This window comes from Phascolarctos cinereus, unplaced genomic scaffold (genome assembly GCF_003287225.1).
Source record: "Phascolarctos cinereus isolate Bilbo 61053 unplaced genomic scaffold, phaCin_HiC Scaffold_4;HRSCAF=312, whole genome shotgun sequence".
Classification (NCBI taxonomy): Eukaryota; Metazoa; Chordata; class Mammalia; order Diprotodontia; family Phascolarctidae; genus Phascolarctos; species Phascolarctos cinereus.
In genome coordinates, this window is record NW_027555847.1 from 169,936,220 (window position 1) to 169,954,666 (window position 18,447).

An 18,447-nucleotide genomic window follows, 5' to 3' on the forward strand; every position below is an offset into this window, starting at 1 on the left:
AACAAAAGGAAAAGACCTCAGATGGGACCATAGTAGCTAGATAATGTAATGGAGAAAGTGCTAGATTGGACATCAGGAAGACCTGAGTTTGAATCCTGCCTCAGGCATGTAATAGCAGTGTCACCTTGGGCAAGTCACTTAAATTTTCTTAGCCTCAGTTTCCTTATCTGTAAAATAGGGACAATAATAGCACCTACTTTGCTGGGTTCTTGTGAGGATCAAGTGAGATAATACATTTAAAGAACTTTGTAAACCTTAAAATGCCATATAAATGTTAGCTATTGTTATTGTTGTTGATCCTCTGGCACACCCCAACCTCATCAGTTACAGAAAAAATGAAACAGTAGGTATAATGCCTTGTCTGATAATATTGGGCTAAATATTTATTGCACTCAGTCATTGCTGTCAGATAATCTCTGTACTGTTCAATTTAACAACTTCTTCCTTTGCACATGTAATTTATTAGCCATAATAAACTTCTTTAGCCTCACATAAACAATGAGGAGGAGCTATTGGTAGACATTTCATAAATGCTTACATTAAGTTCTAAAAACTTTCTTGAAACACTTTCTAGGATTAAATATAACTTTTGTTGTTGTTCAGTTATTTCTGTTGTGTCCAACTCTCCATGACCCCATTTGGGGTTTTCTTGGCAAAGATACTGGAGTGGTTTGCCGTTTCCTTCTCCAGCTTATTTTACAGATGAGGAAATTGAGACAAATATATTTCCCTGGGATCACACAGTAAGTGTCTGAGGCTGGCTTTGAACGGATAGGATTGAAATAGGCAGACAGCAAGGATAATGGTATGGCAGGCAGAAAGGAAAACATGAACAAAGGCTTTGTGTCCAGCATGAACACAGTATATTTCTGGAACAGTAATCAGATGAAGAAGACCTTGTGATCACTGATTTGTTCTTGCTTAAGTGTCATGCCCCAAATTTAAGAGTTAAGCTGTTTGGTGCTCATTAGAGTGAACTATGGAATTGTTCGGAATTTAAACAAAGGTGTATGTTATCCATGGATGATCACTTATGTTCTGCTTCTTTAAAATGACTTCTTCACATGTGAGGTTTGTTATTTTATATTTACTACATTCACTTAACTGAAAGCTGTTCTTTTTTAGAGAGCTAGCACTTAATTTGTGCATAAAAGTATATCCCTACTAAAAGAAGAAAGAGCAAACTTTTGGTTTTAGATTGTATGAAAGTTATATGCCAGAGAAAATGTTAAAGCTGCTAAAATTCCAAATTTCATAGTTGTTGTGAAGAGTGTTCTACAGCTATTCTTTTTATGGTTTTTGATTAAAAAAAGCTTTCTTTGTACCACAAGCCACATTTGGGTTGAGAATTGACCAGGCTGGTGATCCTCTGAAAACTCGTCGGCAGATCAAATCATCAATCCTTATGTTCCTTCCTGTAGTTTGTGTGTGTCCTGTAAATGTTCTTAAGCTTCCATATTTTCGTCCATGTTTGTAAAATACTCTAGAGTTAGAATTTTCCTTGTTAAAGAGTTACCAGCAATGTCGTTACTTTATAGTTAAGAAGGCACAGTATACTGAGAGTATTCTGAAAAACAGAGCTTTGAGTGACCTGCTTACTAAATTCATTAGGGAGCCAACATGAGGAACTTAGATTTGTGATTCTCATTCCTGTATTCAACCATCTTTGTTCTCTTGCTTGCAGCCAGCATGTTTGCTTTATGAAATTTTCATTTTAATTTTTTTTAAAGAACAGGTTAAAACCATTACAACAAACTCTAGAGGGCTGTCCAGACACTTTAACTGCACTTCAGTTTTGTTGTGTCAAATATTCTTTGAATCAAGTAGACCATTGGCTTGAGCTTAGAAATTGTTAATTGATACAAGTAATGGTTTTTGTTGTTTATTTGACCTGTAGAATTGTTAGTGCTGAAATGAACACTCATCCTTTGGCCTTCCCAGTCCATCTTAAGGCCATCTTTGCCTGTTAAGATTGGATGATTTTTTTTTCCCTGTTTGTGAATTTCAGGGTCTTGTCTTGCAGGTTTTGCTGTGGCCCAGTGTATAAACCAGCATGGTTCGTCACCCCTGTCATCATCATCTCCTCCTTCCAGTGGCAGTTCCAGTGGTAGTGGGAGTACGGGGCGCTGTGACTCGGTTGCACCCAGCTCCACTTCCACTCCTTCTGCAGCACAAAGCCCATCAGGTATTGAATACTTTTTATGGGCAAGATGGGGAATGTGTATCAGCCAGGAAAAAAAAATTGTAAAGTGGTGATTTTCAATCTTGTTTGGGAAACTGGCCAGTTCATACACAGTATGCCCTTCTACCCAGAACCTCCCCACCCCCAGATCAGATGGTGTCATGAGGTATTCATCATCATAGACACTGGAGGATATAGTTTTAGCTTTCTAGATTGCTTTTTCCATTGATCTGTTTTCTGCTTGCTGACTTGCCTGCTCCTGCTTCCAGATTGACCTAGTTTGATTAAATCACTTCTACTGCTTATTATTGGACCATATTCAGCTCTTCACTGAGAGAGCTACAGGGAAATGAAGTTTGTCAGGTTAGTTCTTCCTCAGTTAGTCCCAATTATGACCATAAATTTTTTTTTTTGGGGGGGGGGATACATAAGGATGAAAGTATACTAAGTTCACTTATTTGGAACTTTGATGAATTTTGTCATCATAAATGTTTTTCTTTTTAAAAATACTGTGCTTAAAATTTAAATTTATATTACAGTTGATAACCTGTACTGTCATCACCAAGGAATTATGGCCCAGACACCATGCAGCAAGTTTAGACTCTTATTAAATTATGAGTTTATTTTTACTAATAAGATAGATTTGACAAGATTCTAAGCTGTGTTTCGCTGTCAGGACAGTGAAGATGTGGTCTCTCTATAGTATTTTCATGTCAAGCCACACGAGTTTGTGGCTCAATAATGCCACCTCTTCATCTTCAGGAAAATGATACACTAATGTTTCCAGATTTATTTCTCTAAAAGTTGTTGTAAGGTTTTCTGATCCTCAGTAAATGGTTAATGTGCCATGATTTTCATTCAGCCATTTGTTTGGCTCAGTGTATCTCTATCCTGTCAAGAGTCCCCCCACATAGTGTTTACTGAGCATCCATTACCTTGATCTTCTATTGACATGCATGAGCCTGAGAGAGCTGCTGGGAATTGAAGTGAGGGGCCAAGCAGGAAGGTCATCCTGAAGCCACTTCACTTAGATGCTCTTCCATTCAGCACCTGATCCCTCCTGACCCAGTTTGGTCTTGAAAATTGAGGTGACCGACCATCTTTTGAGAACAGCCATGGAGTCTGAAACTCTGATTCAAGATTTATAAGTTATTGCCAGGTTCTCTTAGAAATTTGCTGGAAGCCAAAGCTTCGGCTTTGTTAAGCTTTGTAGTAATGCTTATATTTTGTATTAGAGGAATAGTATTTTATTTTCATGCACTTATGCTGCAGTCTATGCATTTTAATATAGTCACAAATGTATAAATGTAATTATATTTCAAATATAAAACTCTTCCTAATAGATATATGATATTTTATCAAAGAAGTATGAACTGTTAGGGTTCTTAACCTGGAGTCCATGAGCCCATTTCTTTTTAAATTTTTATTGTTTTGATAACTGTATTTCAATATGATTGATTTCCTTTGTAATCCGATACATTTAATTTATACATTTAAAACCTTATTCTGAGAAGAGGTCCACAGGTTTCACCAAACTGCAGAGGGGGTCTGTGACATAAAAAGAGGCTCAGAACCCTCAAACTCAGTGAATGAATGAATAGTACCTTGCTATTAAGCTGCCCAACCTGTTAAAATATGTGATATTTTATCATGATTCAGAATGTATAAAATGTTCATCTTAACCATGGCATGTATATGTTTCACATCTTCCCCTAGATGCCCAGCATTATTTTTTCTCAGTCTTTCCCATCCACTTGACACTCATCTCCTCTTCAGTCTCTATATCATGCCAATGGCATGTTTTCTCATGTTAGAAAATGAGGAGCTATTAAGCTAGCTGATGGTGAAAGTAACTGGACAGTTCTACTAGTTTTAGTACCAAGTCAATAAGTGATGGTCATAACATTATAAGTATATACTTTAATTCTGTGCATTCCACTGTATCTGGAAGAAATCTATTGGGTCACCATTTTTTAGGTGGCCTGACAGTGAAAGCACTGAAGTAAATCCTGCCTGCCTGACTCTACCAAAACTCTAGTGACTCACCTACATGATGAAGAGCAGCACGTGTCAGGCAGGCTGCTCGCTCTCCACAAAGTAACAAAGAATATGAACTGCTTCAAAAGGGTTATGACAATAGTGAATAGCTCCCAATTAGAAGGCACCTCAGGGTTTAGAAAGTGTTGTGCACACAACAGCTCTGTAAAGTAGGTAAGTTACCCCATGGGAGCCAAACTATTTCTAAATTGTGTAAAAATCTAGACCTGAAAGCTGGCAACAACTCAAGTTGAAAGCCTACATTTGTGTTGAGATGTAGAATTTCTGGCCTAAACTTGTGGTATAGTCAATTAAATTTAAAAAATAGGATATTGGTTTTCCAGATTCTTTATGGAGGTGGGGGGAGGGGGAGAGATGTTCCTTTAGTAAGAAGTTTCCAACATCTGGTTGGTATCATGCTGAACCACAGCAGAGGGGATGTACATAGCCACCAACCAAAAAGAAGGGAAGAATTATTCTTGGCATAGATGTCCTTCTGCCAGTTTGTTGGCACCATATTGGCTTCTAGGGAGTCTGTTTTTGGGATCCTTACCAGAGGTACAGCTTTCTGACCTTTAGCCACAGCTATGACAACATTTTACCACCACACTTTCTACCCTCTGATGAAGAGGTTTGTGATTTTCTCAACATTTTAGTCAGACTGGCCTAGTTTGTAACAAACCAAATAGAGCACCACCTCAGTCAACCCTCCTACTCTACTATTTGCTGGAATCATTTTATACAGTAGAAAAATGCTCTATCCTGTGTTGCTAGTTATTGTTGGAATGGTTTTTGAGGGCAGTAGTGCTGAATCAGATGAATTTTGTTGCTGTTTATGTAGCCTCCTAGAGTCAGTAAACTCTCCATTTGTACTGAACAATTACTTGATATGCTCAAAACACTCACTGAATATCGAACTAGATTTTCTCTTATCTTGAAACTCTCTTTAGTAAGGTGCCTGGGATTGTGTGGGTCAGTGGTGTCCCAAACAAGGTGTTGATTACTCATATGTATGTCCTTGTCTTAAACAATCCCTCAGAGTTGAAGTATACACATAGGGAATAATTAGGGTCATCATTCATAGTGATCTGTTCAAAATAGTTTTGAAGATCAGCCTTATGCCAGTGATAAGGACCGTTAGTATTCCCTCCAGTGGTCTTCCATGGGGTCTTAGCACAAATGAATGGAGCCTAGTGAAGGGCAGTTTTTAAAGTCTATTTTTCACTGAATAACATTTAAACTCGCACTAAAACACACAAACTTAAACATCTAGAAAACATTGATGTAGTTGTTAATCTTAAGCAAAAACTCCATGAACATAGTATATCAAATGCCCACATGAATAAAACTCATGGTTCTATCCCAGTTATGGCCAAAGCATGTGCTGAGAAAGGATATGATTGTCCTTGCTCAATATCAAAGATTCAAGAATATCTGCTAACCCATTATGGGTCTGTCACTCCTGGCTATACCTTTTTTGAACATAATTATATTTTCTGCCTCTACTATCTACTGTTTGAAGTAGTACTTTCTCTTGGGTGTCCTAAATTTAATTCCTTCAGACTTTATGGGGGGCCACTTATTCTAGAACTTAGGATTTGGGAAACAAATTCATTTTTCATCCTCTTCCTACGCATTATGATTTTATAGACTTTGATGTCTGCCTTCTAATGTTTTTGTCTGCCCTCATACAGCATCACTCTCCTTCTTTAGCCCACCTTGATCATGCTATTTGGTGTTTTTCTGTTCTCAGAACAATGTGTTGTTGTGCTCATATATTCTCCTTCCCCCTTAATAAATGTTTAATGAATGGTCCATGGGACTCTTTAGTCTTACAAAGAATCTACCTTTTCAGAAACTGAAAAGGTTGAAAATTACTGTTTGAGACATATTGAGACTTACTCATGTCTTCCTCTGTGAACAAACTGGTATGCCAACTCTTAAGTTCAATACTCAGAGCTGAAGACAAGTCTCTTTTGAAAACTTGTCCTATCAACTTGTACATTCCTGTAGTCCAGTAGAGATCTTTCCAGTTTCATTCTTTATCGCATCAAAGAGTGACATTTTATGTAATAGTCATTTAGCAATAAATATTGTATAACCTTTTGAAAGTGACTATTTCCACATCAACTGGAAAGCCAGTGCTATAATGAAATTAGGAGGAAGAAGATGCTGCTTCTTAGGAGGATTAGACACTGAAAAATCTGTTTGGGACCAAAGATATCTAATTACAAATTTTTCATATATTAAAAGCAGTACACCAAGATAATTATTAATGAATTATAATTTCCGTACTATTCTGCCTTTTAAACTGAGTGCTTTGAGATCCTTAAAGAGGTCAGTGGTTAGCAAAACACTTTCTTGTTAAAGAAATTAAACTTTTTAACTGTTAGGTTGAAAGCAAAGGGTCATGTCTGCGACAGGCCAAACATAATAGCCTTTAATTTGATCCCTTTTTAGACAATATGGGATTAGATGCATCTTGCATTTTTTAATAGTATTTTACAGTTTTTGAGAAATCTAAATAGCAAAGATTATATCTAAATAGCAAAAATCCCATAAAGAGGGAAATAGACCTGATGGTGGAAATAAATATTAAGGCCATTAGAAATATACTTAAGTTATTTGACTGGATTTTTTCCCCTTCATTAATACTTGTGATTTGGTTTAACATACAGTGTCCTCAGGTAAGCATTCTCTGAATGTCCAAGCTATACTGTAGCCTTAGATATCCATATTTTGAGATTTTTTACGTGTTTTTGGATGTGCTACTTATTGGGTAAGGGAGAAGTCTACTTTATGATGAAGCTGAAAGGGAGTATTGGGTGCAGCTCATGTTCTCTTTTAATCATGCCCATTTTAAAGATATGTCAAACTGTAAAATGCAGCTTCATTTGAATTTCTCCCAAGTTTCCTTGGAAAAAAAATATGAAAAAAATGACATGGAGGACTTTGCAAGAAAGAACTAGTCCTTTTAAAAAGTTATAGAGTGGAATGTCCTTGACAATATGAACAAGTCAGTGTAGGCCTTTCCTAGGAGACCATGAGTCTGCAGACTGTCAGTGGTTTGTTTCTATATCCATACAGTTGAACCATCCGTTTTAATATAATCCAAATTTTCATTTAAAAAATAAAAAAATCAGACTACTACTAAGTGAAGATGCATACTACTAAGTGAAGATGCATATGATTTAATTTCATTTCGAGGACCAACACCCAGAAAAAAAGTGCTTCTTTTCAAAGTCCTTAATCTTAGAAGTCTCTTTCTTTCAAAGGCAATGAAATTTTCCCTTGCTACAAGATATGTCACTAACCTTTTCTTACAATTAGAATAGCACTGTATTTTACTTTAGGCCCTTTGTGTTGAAGTATTTTGCCTTTGCTTTTTAAAAGGTATTAATTTGAGGATCCTTTAAGGGAATGCAGGTATCCATAAGCATTATGTATAATGGAAAGAACACACGCTGAGAGACAACCTCAGTTCTAATCCTTGCCCTGCCACTGACAAGCTGTGTCACCTTGGACAAATCCCTTTACACATCTGAGCCAATGAAGGGGTTGGACTAGGTGATTTTAAAGCCCTAAAATTTTACTAATTTAGTCTACTATAATACCTAAAGGTTTTCATGTAAACTTTGCCTTCTAGCTATGGCTTTAGTGGTTCACTCATCAGAGAACAGTGTTGTACTTTTCCTGATGTGATTCTGATAGTTGTCCGCTTTATTAATCAGTGTCAAAAATATGCTTGTTTCACTTAGCTGGTTTGGCTGGCCCTTCCCTCCCACCTTTCCCCCCCACTCAACTCTACCTCCTTACTCTGTCCCACATGTAAAACTGTCATTTCTTAACTGCTGGTTCACATCCGAAATCCACTAGTATTTTTTTCTTGAGTCTGTTGAATTTTGCAACCTTAGGCTAGATATTGTTGAACCAAAATCTTGTTTCCTTTCCCAACAGGCCTGATGCTTTACACTGTTAAGAAATATGATTGGAAGGGGATATGTTCCTTCTTAGATGTCATTTGCTCTTCAGTAGCTTTACCTAACCTGCATGCTAAGCATGACTGCATAAATAGCGCTAGACACCAGCAGTTATGAGCAAATGTTACACTGCATCTCTTACTGTTTTGTTGTTGGTATTGTAACATTTATCCTGTGTCCATTCCCACTTCCCTTTTCTCTGTTCCATTCTCTGTTAAAGGCTTCCTATGATCTGTCGCTGTGTTTTCCTTTAGTAAGGTCTGGCAGGAAAGGACGACGGCGAGTGTTCAGTCTGTCGGAGGCTGACAGTCATGGTGGACACTGGGTTTAGGTCTTCAAGCAGCAGCTGCCACGGCAACTCACGCAAAATCAATTCAGGCAGGTTCTTCCATTAGACTTCATGAGCTCACAGCCCTTAAAAGCCATGCTGTATTTCCATACTAACAACCATGACTTGCTCAGGTACAGGTGGGACACACTATCTAAAAAAGCATCATCCAGCAGAACTTTGAAAGCATTTGGCTGTATGATTTAAGAACATCATTCTAAACTTCAATACAGTTCATCATAATTGGTACTTCATAAGCTTTCGTGTAGAAGCTTTTCTTCAAATTATCTTTTTGGCTGTGTCTAGTTGGTAAAATGAAATACTTAGAGACCTATAAGGTACTTCAAGCTCAGTTCTAAGCTAAATTTGTGCAGATCTGGAATGATGCCCATTTCTATGAAATACAGTGTCAAAGTCAAGATTGGCACAAACCTATCCACTAGCAGGCTTATTCAGTGTGCTGTGAAATAGAGATAAATTTCCAAATGGAATTTCTTCAGGGTTATCCTGAATCAAGTTTGGTGTGGAGGTTTTGTTTGGAGGTTTTTTTGGGGAGAAAGGGAGGTCAGGAGATAAAGGGTAGCATACGAAAGAAAACAAAGCATTAACCAAGCAGTCAAATGCTATTATGGAATTATTTTTTTTCTACTTGAAGTAATAAATGTAATTTAAACAGTAGGAGTCCTAGCACAATAATAATTTCTTTTACAAATATTAATATGTTTATCATTTCCCCCTTTTTGTATAATAGTTTTCATTTAGATTGATTATGGACCATTGAGAAGAATCTTTGCTAAGACCTTTGTTGTGGACTTAAACATTTTAACTTTCGCAAATTATATTTCTGGTTTGGTTTCCAAGTTGTGTTCTAGTAGTTTATGATTTCTTTTGTCGGTGGTATTTTGACTTTTTTTTTTTATTTAAAAGCTTCTTCCCTTTGGGTTTTTCACTCTTGCTTACTTTATAGTTTTCTTGATTTTCTGTGTAACTTTACTCTGTGCCTTTCTGTCATAGGACAATAAACCAAAGTCTTTTATTACAGGCTCTCAGGCAGCAAGTATTTAGCAATTGTCCACAGGATGCATAACACTGTGGTGTGGTAGGTACTAGTTATCTGATAAAAACCAATTAAAAATTCATTGCTCAGTCTAAGAGTCTAAACACCTTAGTCTCATACACCTTTGTTCACATGGTCAGTATTTCCCTCAAATACAGTGTTTCCTTGGCCATAATCATAATACTTTGTTGGACTGAGAAAAAGCCCTCAGCCATCATGATGGCTACAGAAGTATTCTTCATATGAATAATTGGCAGGAAAATTAGTCCTCTTTTAGTCCTGGTTTTCCTTTATGAAAGCCTAATTAAGTTCTCCTCTTCTCCTTCACCCTTGCATTGATAAATTATGTCACAATCAAGGAGAGAGTTGGTTTAAACTTAGGAATAGTACGCCTGTTTAGGGAAGAATAAAGGAATATTCCTTTAAAAGATTACTGAAGTGATTTTTAGGTGAAAAACAACTTTTCTCTAAATTGTAAATTCATTTTCCAGACTAAACCATTACATTTTTTGCTGCAAATTTCTAACATTGTTTATCATTCCTGTCATCAAAGAACCCTTCATTTGTGACATTGTTCAAAAATCTGGGCTGTGATATTTGCCACTTCTAAGTAGCTTTCTTCTGTGTATCTGAAAACTACATTAAAACACAAAATACAGCAAATGGAAAACCATTGAAAAAGAATTTTGAGAGTTGCCCCTGCCACATATACCTTCATTATGCTCTTGGGATTACCTAAATGCATAGTTTGATTCTGTCATTTGCAGACTGCTTTATCTGCCCCTAAATTATACATGTTTTAGCCTTTGTATTCACTGCAATGGAAAGTTAGGCCAAATTAGAGGGAAACAATGTGAAATGAAGAGTTGATAGGCCTGTAGATATTTCAAGTTAGGGGACCACCACAAAACCTCTTATCAATTAGAATGAATTAGTTGAAATCAGAGGAATCAGAATCCATGTTCTGTGTTTGCTCAGATTTCTTGTTCTGGTTTTTTGCCTTGAATCACTTTTTTTTTTTACTATTGTTCACCACTACCCTACTGCCTCTTTCTTGTATCTACTCAAGACAAAAATCTAAGGCCAAGACATTTATTTTTCCTTTTTTCTTTTTAAAGACTAATATTTAATTTTTAAAAAATCAAGTTATGAGCATATTTTGATTGGCAGTCTTACTAGAAGAATGTAGATTGGTACTTCCAGAGATAAATTGCATATGGTTTTTTTTCCTCTTTGAAATAGCATTAATCAGGATTTTCCTGTTTCCATTCTGTATAATATTTTGTTTTCTGTCCTTTGCTATGGGTTTAGTTTTTGCCTTAGTTTTGTTTTGTTTTTCTTTGATTAAAACTAGCAGGAATCATATTGAAACATTTCTAAATCATCCTCAAGATCCCATTGCATCATCAGAAATAAAACTCATTAGAGGGTCTTCTGCAGATGGCCAGTGTAATTAAATGGTATCCATGAAATGAAGATCCATATAAATAAAAATTATTTCTCCTAACAAAATGTCTGCATCACTATAATGGTTTTTTAAATTACCATCATCTGGAATCTTGGAAGATGTATTTAAAATGAACTCCAGTCTTATTGAGTGTTTCTGTATATGTGAAACACTCACTGGAAGGCAAATAGGTAATTTGTCTGTAATTTAATCAGCATTTTGAAAAGTACCAAAAAAGAAATTGCAGCTCCTAAAATAACTTCATTAGGTGGAAAGCCTCTCCTTTCCCCTGAAATGGCTCTTTTCCATAGTCCCAGTGGAGAATAATCACTCTAGTAATGGAGTTTGACTATTAGAGGTCCCTCTCTGATTGCTAACTCAGCACTTACGTGTACCAGTGTGAAACTAACCACAGTCCAGGGTTTGTATAAGCTGAAAAGTTCTCCAGAATCAGGGCTGCCTTTTTTTTTCTTTTTCCCAGTGATTTCATGTTTGACCTCCTACACCAACCCTGAGCAAATTTCACCAAATTTAGTTTCTAGAAATGGTCATTATACAGACTTGAAATATATTCATAAGTTTATTAGAGCTAGTTTGCTTCCTTAATAATGTGCTCTGAATGGTGTTTGTCAGGATCCAGCCACACATAAAGCATGGCCACACCCATGTCCCTGCACTGCAGTGTTATTATAATGTCATTATCCACCTGTAATGTATATGTTCCAGACTATTTACATAGTCATAGTAATGCAGATTTGCATCACATCTAGAGATAGTATTTTGATATGCTTGCTTTTGAGTATACAGAAAGATTGTTAGAGGCAAGTTGCTTGCCAGATATCTGGCTACTTCTTGCATATTTTTTCAGAGGGCTCAAGCAGCCCTTAGGGAACCATTTTTGAGAGAGAGAGACAGAGTAGAATCTGCAGGGCCTCAAATAGAAAAAATTGTATCATTTTAAATATTTCTTTGTTTCTTCTACCAGATGATCCTACGGCTCCCCGGCAGCTCCCGCTGACCTTTCCTGACCAAGTGGTGATTGTTAATGAAATCCCTACAACTTCCAAGTCCAGCAAGAGCCTTGGAAAGGGTTCAGAAGTGGAAACTGCAAACCTGTCCCCCAGTCTGATTCCTGCTCAGCAGCCCACCATCTCTCTCATTTCTGATGACACTACAGATGCCCTGAGTGTGGAATCCTTGACCCTGGTTCCTCCCGTTGACCCACACAGCCTCCACTCTTTTACCTGCACCCCTCAGTCTTCCACACAGATAGAAACTTATAAAGTGACAGAGGGTGAGATTGCCCCTCATGCGCCAGCAGATCAGTCTGAACAGTGATGCAGTTGATTTTGCTTTCTTTTTATTTGTGGCCCCTCAAAAAGCTATAGGAACTAAATGGTAGCTACATGAAGGATACTTGTGAAACAGCCAGGATTATAAGAAAGGGCAGTAGCCTATCCTAACAAATATTGTTTCTGTCTCTTGAAATGAAAGAAACCCAGTTCTCTGTTCAAATTCACATTTCTCATGTTGTACATAAGAAAGAACCAGACATCTAAGAAATTGATGAAGACAGAGTTTCTCCAGACTACCATAATTATACCTGCGTGATGCTGTTCCATGTTTGCTGCCAAAAGAAGAAACCTCTATGTGACATTCTTGTTATTCTTTTTGTTAGACTTCAGACACAAAACACTTGTCCAGAAAGAGGCAAAAAAACAAAAAAGGCTCTTGTAGCTGTGTCAAACCTACCACCAGAAAACTGTGTCCATTCAGCTTAAGTAGTTCTGTTTTCATTTTGTTCATTTTGAGTTGACTGAACAGATTTATCTAACAGCAATGGATGAGGTCATTTCAAAAGATATTCAAAATGAGATGAACTGTAGTAATGTCTCATTGGTGTAATATTTATTTCAACATTTGATATCAGACTAGAAACATTTATTTGAAAAAAAGAAAAACCACCGCCACCTCATTCCTGAAGTTTCTTGTAATGCTAAGAGTATAATGTATAATTTTTTTATCTTGAGGTTACCTGTCTTTTCAAAGCTGTCTATGAAGAAGGTATGGTATGCTACATTTTCATAAGTGACATTTATGACTTCATTACTTACCAACCCAACTCTGCATGCCTATTGAATGAAAAAGCACCTTCTTAGAAAGCGTAGATTCTTTTTCAAACAGAGAAGGGATTTGAAGATACCATGTATAGTAGGCTTCTTTGTCACAGAGAAGAAGCTCTGTTTTGTTCCTTAATGAGAACATCTTTTCTTGAAAAGATAAAAAATTCAAAGAAATCTTCTACTCAGGCCTTTTTCTGTAACCAAATGTGAACTGTGTTTTGAGCATCCCCTTTAGTTATTGCCATCTCTGTATGGGGCAAAGAAAGAAATGTGGGAAACCATGAGGACTGCGGAATAGACTTCCTATAATTTTACACAGGTGAAATGAGATTTGTCTACTGAATTTGCCCATAAAACCAGTTTTGTGTACTCATTCACAGAGGTAGAAATCCAAGAGCCAGCTAATAATCTCAATGGTTGTGACATTCAAGGCCTTTGCAGTCTTGAGGGATTTGACTCAGTTGCTCTCTTCCTCTTCCCCTCTCAACCATTGTACAAATGGGTAAGCTTATTTGTAAAACAAGGCAAGACTCTATGTTTCCTCTTTCATCCTTTCAACATCACATTTTGGTTTATATGTGGATGAACACACTGGTGTATTTAAAATTAAACTAAAGATCATATATACCTTTCTACAAAGCAAAATTGTTTACCGTCCACAAATAGTTAATATATTATTCATCTCAATCCATTCAACTGTAAAACTAAAAGACTACTTTCTTTTTGGTGAAGAATCTGTCCATCAGATGTGTTGATACCAATTCTCATACTACTTTTGACTTTGAACTTTTGGTGATGCTATCGAAGACTATCCCTGGCACATCTTTGAATGTCCTTGCAACATTTTTCAAACTAGTTCTATGCTGTAGCATATTGACCTGCTAAAATTCAGATTTTATGTCACTGGAATAGAAATGGCCTAAAAGAGTTGTAAACAGTGGATAAAGAAGTAAAAAAAAAATTATGGGTACCAAGTCACTCCAAATAGGTCTCCCACTTAGTTTCATCCTTCAGACCTTCAATCAGAAACATGGCAACAGGTGGACCCTCATGTTGTTAAAGAAAACATCCAATCTGAAACAGATGCTGTTTGTGCACAAATGAATAAAGCCCTTACAAAGACAGTAAAAACCATAGTTATTGGAGATATCATGTCCTTCCCTGCAAAGGAAGGGATGGCAGGTAAAAAAGGGCATAAGATGATTAATGGAAATAAGTGAATAAAGGAATGGGTGACCCTTCCCCCTGAAACAGTTGGTTATTCAGTGTTTACTCATTTTCTTCTTACAGCAGCATGACTGTATATCAGGGGAGGGAAACATTTCATACACATGGAGTTTCCCTCTTACCCTCTTGGAAGCCAGTTAACCTCTGAGAAGTATGCTACTTCTGTTTTTGAAATTATTTGTACTTATTTTTTCTGGCAACAGAAAATAGAGAAGCACAGCTACTTTCCCAGCCATTGTCATTAAAAAAAAAAAGAAAGAAAGAAAAGAAAAAGAATAACAATACTTTCCCAGAAAATAAAAAATGCAGTCCCTACCAGAAATCCTATAGAACCATATTTACTAAAATGATATGATTTCCCCAATTGTCTTCTCAGAGCACTGTGAAAAAAAATTGCAAGTTATGGGATCTTTGGTGATGGGAGATCCTCTAATTTTTTAAGTGTTTTCAGTCTGGTTCAATGTACCCTTGAGAATTTGTAATGGGACTGGTGTACTTTGGCTCTTACTGAATGCAAATTGTATCCTTTTATCAAGGGCCCATAAATTCCTTCTTTTCAGAGAATAACTATTCTAATTAAGGTTGGATTGAATTGAGCAGCTTTTGTGATTTAATGTATTCCCTCCAGTTTTTTTGTTCTTCCCAAGATACTTGTTTAACATAAAGTATTTGTAGGATCATAGGCCATCTTCCTTACTGCCAGACAATTTCAAATAATTATGAATGAACAGAAAAGGTAGGACCCAGATTTTTGTAAGAAGTAGGTTCTCAAAACAATATTTAGAAGAACCATCTCATTTCTATGATTGGATAATATGAAAATAAAAGGACATTGGGATATACTTCACCACAGTATTGCACACACCAGGAGGAGTGAGCATGATTATTCTTCTCTGATAAACTTTACTAATCTTGGTACTCTAAACTTGTTGCAAACTATCCAGATGATATTGACTCTTTAGAATACTTAACTGCTTGTGGGACCCTTTGGATTGTAGTATATTTCGTTTGTTTTAAACTGGAAGAATAGTTGCAGACTTTACACCAAAAGCCAATAGCAAGTTGGATGTTGAGGTTGAGGAGGCAGAACTGTCCAACACAGTTGCTACCATTCTTAGCTACAAACTTTGAGCAAATCATTACGAGGGTTCTGTCTTGCTGTGAAAATGAATCTTTGCATCCCACATCACTTTACATTAACACAAATATCATAGTTGATCATATAGCCAAATGTAGGTAGACCAAATTCTCATGATCTTTTGCATTGGACAGTTAGATTAGCCTTAGGAAAAACTTTGGAATTGTCATATGACCCCTCTGAGGTTTGGGTCCTAGACCCAAATCCTTGGAATTCAGTTCAGAAAATCCTTTAACCCCGCTTTGTATCACCTGCAGGAAATGCAGGTAGAGACCTTAGTTCAACCCTATTCCAATTCTTTTGCTCCTTGACCTAACCCTTAATGTGGAAACAGAAGTTAATTTACCAGAGTAGGGGGACAAGATTATTAGTCACTTTGACTTTAATTCCCAGTGCTTTCTCTGAAGCATGTAATCTAACCAGCACTGGTCCTAGGTTAGGCTTAATTCCAGGGTTTTGGTGTACAGCCAAACTACTCCCAATGAATTGGATTATGTAAGATTTTAAAGTGTATCTAAAAACAAGCAAACCTGGCCTCCTGGTGATAGCAAATGAAATGACTTTCTCTTAAGTGGTCTTCTGAAGAATGTTGAGTAGAATGACCTGTGCTTTTATTGCTTTGAGTTCTTTGGAGAAATGAGGAATAGAGGAATGGGAATGAGAGGAAAATGCAATGCCCTGCCCCAGGGCCTCTTGGAGAAATTGGCCAGCCAAAGTGACTTTGACTTTTGTTATACGGCAGTCACTGCTAAAGCAGACGTATTGCTACTATGATTGTTATAGTGGATGTGATATCATGAGATGATAGTCTTTCAAAAAATTATAATTTAAAGAGAAGCAGATTTGGTAGAGCTAATCCCTGTAGATAGAGCAGAGGTCGAAAATTGATTTTATTTAACTTTTCATTTAAAAACACATTGTATTTTACTGTCTTATTTTATTTGTTCTTCACTGCAATGGGAGAAGGGGGAGATATCTCGTTTTTTTTTTTCAAAGAGGGTGACCAACCAAGCATTCACCGAGCAAAACAATTTTTTTTTAAAAAGGGTCAGGTAAGTAGTATGATGCACATATCTAAGTAAGGTAATATACAATACTTGATAACAAATACATAGTTCTGAAGATGCACTGTAAAAATGAAAATACAGGGAGAATTTAATTCTGATCTTTTTCTAGAGGCAATAAATATATTTAATCTAAGTCATGTTAAATGTTTGGAGTACATGTAATAATACATTATGTTCCTTTAAATAATAGATGTAGATGCTAGATGTTGGAGAGGAGCATATTTGGGAAATCTTGGTACAGTAAATGTTACTGAAAATGTGGCCCATTCTAGGGAAGTACCTGCATTTGCTGGCATGAGTCACAGTTCATGTGTACTAAGCATGAGGGTGGAAATGAAAACTGGAACTTCCTTGTAAATTTAACTTGGTAATAAAAATGGTGTTATGGAGAATCTGGTCCATTGCTATACTGTGTCATAATAGAGGCTTCTTCATATGTTACAGGAGGCTTCCTCAGGAAAGCAAAGAGCTAAGAACCAGTACCCCATCGTGCTGAGTCACTCCAGGTTGTGTAGAATGGAGGAAACTTCGTGCCTTTTCTTCAGGCAATTCTTTGTCAATGATTTCTTAGGAGGAGGGTAGAGCTGCCTGCTGACCTGGTAAAATGGAGTCATTTGAAAAATTATCCTTTTAAATACCAGGCTTTTGACCATAGCCAAGAATAACCTCAGGTTTGACAACTAGGTTCAGAGCAAAATGATTTGTTGTACCAAGAAAGATAGATTTTTTTTTTCTCTTAAGAAGGGAGTCTGGAAGTGCAAAAAGAAATATACTTAAGTAGTGATGAGTTATTTTCCATCTCTAGTATAGATAAATGAGGGGGAGTAGATTGAACAGTATCATGAGGAACACATTTTTTAGACACTAAGTTATAAAATGGAGTGCACAGTAGATGTGATGTTAAGCTTTGTTTTCGACCATAAGGCCTTTCAGATTTCAACTTTTAGTCATTTTTTTCTTGCTTAGAATCAGAGAGGTACAAAATAGTTAATGAGGTACCTCAAGCCCTTTAGGATGAAAGGTACTAATCCAGAAGCAGAGAAAATGTCCTTGAGATGAAAATGGTCTGACATGGTTTGAGCTTGGCCTATCCTAGGGACAGGGCTTAGGGATGGAGAGACTGTCTGTCACCTACCTCAACCTGACTTCCACATCAAATGGCCTGTTTCATTCCTTATCTCCCTTAAGTTTTTTGCAACATTTAATATTTTTGACCATCATGTCTCTTCCCTTAGCTTCTGTTGAAGCCATTGTCTTCCTGTGCCCCTGTGGAAACATTCCTCTGTCATCTTCATTGGTTCGATTCTGTTCAACAAACATTTATTATTTGACTTATTATGTTCAAGATTTTGGGATAGGTGCTGGGCATATAAAGATGACAGTCCCTGCCCTCAAGCAACTTAAGTCTAATAAAAAAGAAAACTGGCTTAAAGTTTCTATTATTTGCTCAGCCACACAGCTAGGAAGTATCACAGCCCAAAGTCAAATGGTGGTCTTCAGACCTCAAATCTAGTATTACCTCCATTATTATGTGCTGCCCTCACCATCTACCTTCCTCTTTCTGCCACCTTCCTGTGAATATACCTCAGCAAACTGTCTACTTTCTCTCTCTGTCTTACCACTCTTCTCCCCTCTCTCCACCTTCTCATCATCTCTCTCATCCCTGAGGGTGGGAAGATCTCTAACACAATCAGACCTCTTATCTCTCAGTACTCCCCCACTCTGCCCCTTCCTTTGATTTGCAAGCTCCCAACCTCTTCCTTCTGATCCTGGCATCCTTTCCTCAAGGAAGTTATAACCCAAGCAACCCACAGCACTGATTGTGCAGGTATTAATGGGAAAATCCTCTCCTTCCTTATGC

The 18,447-nt window shown here is 37.0% G+C and overlaps 1 protein-coding gene across 4 annotated transcripts in view; it reads left to right on the forward strand.

Annotated features, from left to right (window-relative positions):
- The window catches only part of CLEC16A (C-type lectin domain containing 16A), a 219,587-nt gene extending 202,609 nt beyond the window's left edge, over positions 1 to 16,978 (forward strand). For 2 of the 4 annotated variants that reach the window (XM_020972507.2, XM_020972506.2), the window contains exons 22-23: positions 2,024 to 2,185; positions 12,017 to 16,978. In XM_020972507.2, the coding sequence (XP_020828166.1) occupies positions 2,024 to 2,185; positions 12,017 to 12,369 (515 nt within the window). In that variant the 3' untranslated portion in view covers positions 12,370 to 16,978. Of the gene's footprint in view, positions 1 to 2,023; positions 2,186 to 8,453; positions 8,578 to 12,016 lie in introns of all 4 variants that reach the window. The other 2 variants (XM_020972509.2, XM_020972508.2) reach the window with 2 other exon arrangements.
- Positions 16,979 to 18,447: the final 1,469 nt, after the last annotated feature.